Source organism: Saimiri boliviensis, chromosome 11 (genome assembly GCF_048565385.1).
Source record: "Saimiri boliviensis isolate mSaiBol1 chromosome 11, mSaiBol1.pri, whole genome shotgun sequence".
Taxonomy (NCBI): Eukaryota; Metazoa; Chordata; class Mammalia; order Primates; family Cebidae; genus Saimiri; species Saimiri boliviensis.
The window spans coordinates 61,242,974-61,252,009 of record NC_133459.1 but is presented as its reverse complement, the minus strand read 5'-3'; the positions used below and the strand labels follow the sequence as shown (position 1 = coordinate 61,252,009).

General features: G+C 41.7%; 1 protein-coding gene across 6 annotated transcripts in view; it reads right to left on the bottom strand.

Annotated features, from left to right (window-relative positions):
* Positions 1-8,135: 8,135 nt before the first annotated feature.
* Positions 8,136-9,036, bottom strand: part of ATG4C (autophagy related 4C cysteine peptidase) — a 156,248-nt gene continuing 155,347 nt past the window's right edge. For all 6 annotated transcript variants that reach the window (XM_074380940.1, XM_074380939.1, XM_074380937.1 and 3 more), the window contains one exon: positions 8,136-8,222. In XM_074380940.1, the coding sequence (XP_074237041.1) occupies positions 8,151-8,222 (72 nt within the window). In that variant the 3' untranslated portion in view covers positions 8,136-8,150. The remainder of the gene's footprint in view (positions 8,223-9,036) is intronic.

Sequence of the window (9,036 nt, the reverse complement as noted above, 5' to 3'; positions counted from 1 at the left end):
AGGGAGGAAAGGCGGAGTGTGGCCCAAGCTCCAGAACAATGTTGGTTTCGAGCTGTCTTGTTTCTCCTCCCCACCTTCCCATTCTTCAGGGTTTCTGCTCTTCAGGCTAAGGCCTCTATTTTGGGCAAGGCCACAGTGGCATCCTCTCCAGGCAGTGACTCTACCGGGTGCCTCCTTGGCTCTCTGGTTCCTTTAGGAAAGAATGACTAGATTTCTCCTTCAATACATGTTTATGGAAGGAAGGGAGTTGGCTGATATCAATTTGATTTTCAGGCCATGAACCTGGGAGCCATTCTTGGCATCTTTCTTATCTCACATCCACATCCAGAGCATCAGGAAATCCACTTGGCTTTACCTTCAGAGTCTAACCAGAAGCTGACCACTTCTCACCTCCTGCACTGCTAGCATGCTGTTGTGAGCCTCCATCAGCTCTTGCCTATCTTATAATACATAGCACCTGCCGGGTCTTCCTGAGCCTACATTTCCTTCTAGTGTCAACACAGAAGCCAAAAGTGATTCTATCCCAACATAAATCAATCTACCGTTCCGCTCAACCCCTTCAGTGGTACCCATTTCATTGACAGCAACAGCCAATGTCCTTTAAATGGGCTACTTAACTGAAGGCTAAGAAAATGATACTTATTCCTTAATGACACTTACTCTGAGCCCACGATTTCCCTGTAATTACCTCCATTTGTATTCCCATGCCACTGATAACATAGCTGAGATGATTAATAATCAAACCATACATTGAGAACTTTCTGTGTACTAGGCAAGGAGTTAAGTACTTTACTTTATCTCGTGTTATTAGTCTCTCTGTACATGGTGGGCATGTGGGACTCACTGAAGTTCAGGGATTTCTGCCATGGTACACATGGAAGGTGTTTACTTACATAGGCTAAAAAAAAAAAAACTTGTGGGATGTATAGCAGAAAGAACGTAAGCCTTATGTTCAAATCCTATCTCCACCAAGTTGGGGCTAGAATGACTTCAGACGAGTCATTTAAGCTTCTCGAGCCTGGGCCTCCTCACCTCTAACATGATGTTAGGCTGCTGTAAGGATTAAATGAAATAAGGCATTTGAAGGAAGGCATAAAAATGAAATGAAATAAGGCATAAAAAATGGCCATAATGGCTGGCACAGTTCCTGGCACTCACTAAACGTTCTCTTCCTTTTTCCCTGTTTGTCAGCCCTAAACAATATTGAGACATAAGTGTGTCTGTGTTTAGTAAGATTTCCTCAAACATCCACAAAGGGGCTTTACCTTGGGACAATCAAAGATCAGTTTATTTTAAAGGAATTAGAGACATCTGCAGTTCAAAAGGCAGAAGGCAATGCATCCCATTAAGGAATGGACCCCTCGTCAGTGGGGACAGATGGCCTTCTAGGGCCCCTCAAATTCATGCCATGTGGGCAACTGTCAGTATCTGCCGTGGGTTCTACTCAGAGAAGCTGTCCTGCCTGGAAATTCTTTGTGGACAGTGGCCTATTCCTCCCTTGAAGGCAGGCTCTCACCCGATGACCACTACATCCCAGTCTTGCACTAGCTGTGTCATTAAAACCCACTATTTCCTATTAAGCTCTAGCTTCATGACCACCAATTCTATAAGCGTCAGAAAAGCTTTGATGGAAGTCTAGACACTATCTCCAAAATCTCACTCATTTACCAACTCTCTGCTTCATTTACTTCAACATTTATTGAGCACGCACTATGTGCCAGCAGCTGTGCTAGGTCCTGGGGATGTGAAGTCCCAGTCTTCAGGAAGATGTCAGGCTCAAGTGGGGTTTCCCTAAGTGTTATGTGTGTATCTCTGGTGATGGTGAGATGGTTAGAGACAGCATAGCAATCCTTTTTTTTCTTTTTTTTGAGGCAGAGTTTTGCTCTTGTTACCCAGGCTGGAGTGCAATGGTGCGATCTCGGCTCACTGCCACCTCAGACTCCTGGGTTCAAGCAATTCTCCTGCCTCAGCCTCCCGAGTAGCTGGGACTACAGGCTCACGCCACCATGCCCAGTTAATTTTTTTGTATTTTTAGTAGAGACAGGGTTTCACCATCTTGACCAGGATGGTCTCAATCTCTTGACCTCATGATCCATCCACCTCTGTCTCCCAAAGTGCTGGGATTACAGGCATGAGCCACTGCACCTGGCCCAGCAATCAATTTTTTAAATTTAAGTAGTTAAGTATTTCTTTTAATACGTATTAACAAAAACATATAACTAATTCTTTGTTTTGTTTTGTTTTGTTTTGAGACAGAGTCTCACTCTGTCACCAGGCGCTAAGCTGGAGTGCAGTGGCACAATCTCGGCTCACTGCAACCTCTGCCTCCCGGGTTCAAGCAATTCTCCTGCCTCAGCCTCCTGAGTAGCTGGGACTACAGGTGCATGCCACCACGCCCAGCTAATTTTTGTATTTTTAGTAGAGACGGGATTTCACCATGTTGGCCAGGATGGTCTCGATCTCTTGACCTCATGATCCGCCCACCTCAGTCTCCCAAAGTCCTGGGATTACAGGTTTGAGCCACCGCACCCGGCATAACTAATTCTTCATGCTCATTATTGCTAGAATATCATTCTTTAGGGCTATGCAAGCAAAAAAATGAACTGAATCCGAGAAAGAGATGAAAGAAAATAACATATAGAGGATGCATGAATAGGGAGAAATTGTATGAGAAATGCTGGTGTAACGTGAGAGATACACGAACATCCAGGACGCAAAGTGGTACAGGTTGGGCCATGGACTGTACTCAGGGCAAACAAGCCCAGGGGTGGAAAGAAGGCAGTCACTGCTGTCCGGGTGGGGAGTGGAGCTGGGGAAAAGAAGGAGCAAGTGGAGATGAGGAGTCCAGGTAGACCAGCTTCTCCAGGATGTAGCAGGTGCACTAGACTTTGAAAGAAAGTATGAGTTTTCTAAATAGAAGTGAGAAAAAGGGCACGCTAACTAAATGGGGGACCAGGCTGAAGCTCTGAGAAAGTAAATTATTTGCCTGTGATCAGACAGCCAGTAAAGTGGTTTGAACCCAGGACTGACATTGTCAAGTAGTATGGAGCAGTGGTTAGGAGTGTGAGCCTTGAAGTTGGAGCATGAAGTCAAGTTTTGGCTCCACCATTTATTAGCTGTGAGCTTTTTGACAAGTTGATTCATTTCCTGGAGTCTGAAATGGGAATAATCATAATACCTCCCTCTTAAAGTTTTTATCGTGTGAGCATTACATGTGATAATGCAACTGAATGTTATTAGGGTTGTGTAGCACATAGTAAGTGTGCAGTGACTGTCAGGGATCATTCTTCTTAATATTAGGTACCTGCTTATTCCATTGCATGCTATTGCCTCCAGAGTGAATTATCTCATTTAACTTTGATACAGTGCAACGTCTGGCACAGAAAAAGGTACAACAAATATTTGTTGATTTGTTGAATGAATAAGTGAATGAATAAATAAATACATCTCTATACACTAAATTAACTGGATCATACAATTTTCTTTGTAATATATTAGAATACAATCTAAAGAATCAAAAACAGATATATTTAAAAGCTTATATATTGTAATAATCTCTGCAGATGATTTCAAATGTTGTCAATTTTTCAAAGAACTTAAAAATCATCTAGGGCAAAACCAGAGATACATTAAAAGATCACAGGTTTGGGGTGGTTGAGGTAAGGGATAAATAGGAGGGATGTAATGGTGGATACAGGACATTGTACGTTTGTCAAAACCCATAGAACTAGGCCGGGCGCAGTGGCTCAAGCCTGTAATCCCAGCACTTTGGGAGGCCGAGGCGGGCGGATCACGAGGTCAAGAGATCGAGACCATCCTGGTCAACATAGTGAAACCCCGTCTCTACTAAAAATACAAAAAATTAGCTGGGCATGGTGGCGCGTGCCTGTAATCCCAGCTACTCAGGAGGCTGAGGCAGGAGAATTGCCTGAGCCCAGGAGGCGGAGGTTGGGGTGAGCCGAGATCGCGCCATTGCACTCCAGCCTGGGTAACAAGAGCGAAACTCCGTCTCAAAAAAAAAAAAAAAAAAAAAAAAAAACCCATAGAACTGTACAATACAAAGCATGACCCCTAATGTAAGCTATGGACTTTAGTTAATAATAATGCATCAGTATTGGTTCACCAATTGTAACAAATGTGCTACACTAATGGAAGAAGTTAATAAAAGAAACTGGGAGCAGAATATGTGAAGCTGTACTTCTTGTGCAACTTTTCTCTGAACCTAAAATTTCTCTAAAAATGCAACGAAACAAGCAAGCTTGCAAACCCTCTAGGGACTAAAAGATGATACAGGAAGAAAATACTGAGACTCCACTGAGGCCCAGAAAGGAATCCCAGCCCAGGCTGGCTCAGAAATGAAAGAGAAGAGTTTGTGGTCATTGTGGTCTGTTAACAGAAGCTTGCACATGAAATAAGAGAGGCCACAAAAATATGTGTGCACATGCCTGACAGATGAGCCAAGAATGCTTGTGCTTAATGTATTGGAGAAATTTTTCAAGGACAAGCCATCCTCATGTGAAGATTACATTCACCATTATGCCAAGGTCAGCAAGACCTAGTGATGGAGCCTTTCCTATAGGTGCAGGCAGTGATGGACCGCTTGGAATGGATGGCTCCAAGTCTTCGGGGGCTTCAATCTGAGCAAGGTCCCCCTCCCTGTCTAGAAGCTCCCTGCTTTTGCAATGGAGGCTCCCTGAAGGTAGGAAGTGGACTGCCTTCCTATCAGGGTGTTGGAAGCCCTCAGTCGGGTTGGATTAACATGCATTATCAAGCAGCCAGGGCTGGCACCATGCACCTACAATACTGGTCATTCCTACCTCATCTGCACCCTCAATTCAGTCTTCTATCTCCTCTTGTCTGGGATGTCACTTATGTATACACAACACCACTGCTATTTCCCTTTCTGGCCTTATTCATTCATATATTCATCCTTTATTTCTTATTTTTCTTTTTAATGAAGGTATCCCTGCATATATTAAAATGCATATATCATCATTGCCCAGTGTGGTCAGTTTTAACGACTGCACCTACTTATATAACCCACATTCCTTTGAAGATTTCCGTCACTCCAGAAAGTTCCCTTGTGCCCCTGCCCCAATCAATCCCTCTTCTAGCCTAAAAACAACCACAGTTCTGATTTCTCTCACCATACATTAGTTTTGCCTTCTCAACTCCGTATGCCCACCAGGAAAACTCCTTATTAATCCTTCAAAACCCAGCCAGATATTACCACCAGAATTTATTACTTCCCTCCCTGGGCTCCCTCAGCAATGGGAATATTTTTCTTATGTGTCTGTCTCCCCATTAGACAGTGCACTTGTAAGGAATCATTATCACCATATCTTATTCAGCTTTTAGCCAGTGCCTAAAATGCAGGAAATATCCAATGCATTTTCTTTGAATGAAGGGTGAAAACTATCTTCTGGAAGAACATTTTTCTTTTTCTTTGTCTTTGTCCTTTTTAAATCCTTAATTCACACAGTGTTTGTTTTTTGTTTTGTTCCTGCATTTTAAAAAACTCTAAAACCAATACAACTTACACAGAAGGGTATAAAGCAGACAGTAGAAGTCTCGCTCCATAGATTAATTGCTCTCTGTGGTTTCCTGTATATCCTTTCAGAGACGTCTATGCATTTGCTTCTTCATAGTCTAATACCTTCTTGAAATTTGCTTTTTTACATAGAAATATGAAACAACATAATAAAATAATACTTAAAATTAACAGATAGCATCTACTATGTGCCAGCTAGTCTGAGCATTTTATATACATATATCAACTTATCTTTTTCCTCATAATTGTCCTTTAGACTGAGCACGGTGGCTCACACCTGTAATCTCAGCACTTGGGAAGGCTGAAGCCCGAGGATTGATTGACTCCAGGAGTTCAAAACCAACCTGGGCAATATAGTAAGACCTTATCTCTATGGGGGAAAAAAATGCCAGACATGGTTGTTGTATTAGTCTGTTTTCACACTGCTACAAAGACGTACCCAAGACTGTGTAATTTACAAAGAGGTTTAATCAACTCACAGTTCCACACGGCTGGGGAGGCCTCCGTAAACTTGCAATCATGGCCAAAAGGGAGGCAGGCACGTCTTACATAGTGGCAGGCAAGAAAGAGCTAGCAAGAGCAGGGAAAACCGCCTCACAAAACCATCAGACCTCATGAGAACTCACTATCATGAGAACAGCATGGGGGAAACTGTCCTCATGATCCAGTCACCTCTCACCTGGACCCTCCCTCGATACATGGAGATTATGGGAATTAAAATTCAAGATGAAATTTGGGTGGGGACACAGAGCCAAATCTATCAGTTGTGTACACTTATAGTTCCAGCTACTTGGTAAGCCAAAGTGGGAGGATTGTTAATCCCAGGAGTTTGAGGCTGCACTGAGCTTTGATCACACCACTACACTCTAGCCTGGGCAACAGAGTGAGACCTTGTCTCAAAAAAAACAATAGTCTTTTAAGGTAGATACTATTATTCTAATTGTTGATGTTTATTATTTATCATTATATTTTATTATGATTTGCTATTAAAGTTTGTTATTTTACATATGAAGTAACTGAGACACAGATTAAGTAATTTGCTTAAGATCACACATCATAGAAATTATTTTATATTTCTACATATGTATCTACCTTATTCTTTTAAATAGCTACATAGTATTCCATCAAATGGCTGTAACATTATTTATTTAACCAGCCCCTTCTCCTGGACATTTAAGTATTTATAGTTTTTAGCAAGTAAAAATTAGACTGCAATAAATGCCTTTATACTTACAGCATTACTTTCTTGCTGAAATATATTCATCCTGGCATGGAACTAGGTCCAAGATGTACACACATTACATCTTAATAGTTATTGCTAAATTTTCATCTGAAAAGATCACACCAAACTCACATACATACACTTGGCATGAGAGTGCCTGTTTCCCTGTGCTCTCACTCTCTCTCATTCCACTGTTATTAAACTTAAAAAATTATATCTGTCTGGTAAGTATAGTATATTCTTGTTTTAATCTGCATTTTATAAAACAGGTGTGAGATTGAGTATCTTTTCCGTATACTCAGGACTATTTAGAATTTTTTTCCTACGCTGTTCATGCTTTTCTTTCTCTCCTTCTTTCTGTTGGGTTATTAGCCTTCTTCTTGATTTGTAAAGGCTCTTTGTATATTGAACCACTAGGCTTTTGTCATATGTGATGCAAATACTCCCCCCCATTATCATTAATTGTAGTAGTTTTTAAAATGCAAAGTTCTTAACAATTTGTCAGCCTTTTCTTTTAAGGCTTTTGAACTTGGCTCCATCGTCCTTTCCTCTTTAGACAGAGAAATTCCGACATTGACACAACATAACTTTCACAGTGAGTCTATGTTGTAACTAAAACCAGCAACCAAGGGAAATTAATCATTTGGAAACAAGGCCACGGGGCTTCGATGGACGCTTCATAAGGTGATAACTGTTTGCTGGATGCGATACCGGTTCAGTGGGTGTTTCACATTGATAGATAAATCCCTTTCCCTAGCAGATGGTGTCAGAGTGGAAATTTTTGTAGTATGGGACAAGTAAAGGGAGTACATAAATAACATTGCATTTGATTCCCAACTTCTTGTGAGTTACAACATGTGGATGGTTTAAGCAGGTGCAGCCATGTTAATGCACTGGCAGAGAATGATTGATATTACCAGTGTCAACTCCAGGCAGCAAGCAGGATGAATAAAAACATTTCATCAGGGCACTGAGGGACAATCAAGATCCCCAGGCCTTCCGAAAGGTTTTCACTGAACCAAACTCCAGGCATCTTGATGGAGAAGACCTACCCCCACACTTTGTGGAGGGGGCGGTGCACACAGGAATTTAAATAATGGATAAGAGCCTTCATTTTTCAACTCTCGTCAAAATAATCCCCACACAGTTTTATACAGTACTTTGTTCCTCCTAAAGGACAAAGGTACAGGTTGTAGAGAAGTTTTCTGGGACTTGTACATGTCATTCAACGGCGTCTCCTCTGGGATGTGTTTTCTTACTGGTTCAAGATGGGTCCTGACTTCTATTCAGTTATTCAGGATTTTTAAAACACTCTCTCCACCTCTCAGGAGACGGATGGTATACAAAGGAAGAACACAATGAAATGTTACCCATTTCCTACTTGTCATCTCTGTATGGTAAGCTTGTTCCCTTCCCTTCTTCCTTAGTTCCCTTCTGTAACGGGTCATTCTAGAAAGAGAGAGAAGAATGAATTTGTTTAAAAAGGAAGAAATGCTGTTATAACCTTCATCAGCAAGAATCATTAGTAAATGTTAGGAAGCCGGCTTCCCCTGCCCCGTTATTGGAAACACAGCTGTAGAAGTAAAACATGGCTTTTGGAAGAGAAGCGGTGGAAAGGCCTTAAGAGAGAGGCTATTTACCTCCTCCAGCCACCAGAAACATCAACTATTTTTTTTTTTTTTTTTTTTTTTTCAGATGGAGTTTCGCTCTTGTTGCCCAGGCTGGAGTGCAATGGCGCGATCTCGGCTCACCGCAACCTCCGCCTCCTGGGTTCAGGCAATTCTCCTGCCTCAGCCTCCTGAGTAGCTGGGATTACAGGCACACACCACCATGCCCAGCTAATTTTTAATATTTTTAGTAGAGATGGGGTTTCACCATGTTGACCAGGATGGTCTCGATCTCTTGACCTCATGATCCACCCGTCTCAGCCTCCCAAAGTGCTGGGATTACAGGCTTGAGCCACCGCGCCCGGCCTGAAACATCAACTATTTAACCTACTTTGAGTTTCTTTAACAAAATGGTTACACTTAATGTAATGCTGATGTCAAATAGTACCACATCTTACCACCTTTCAGTAAGAAAAGGATATTTCAAAGTGTGTAAGCTCCATACAGCAATGACTCAAGTAAAACTGGGGATCTTTATAAGTCACAGAACCAAGGATTTTTGTGATTAGTGCTACTTAGGCAGAAAAGAGGACATATAAGAGTTTGATTTGTTTAAAAAAATACAACTACACAAAAAACAACCCTTAAACTAAACC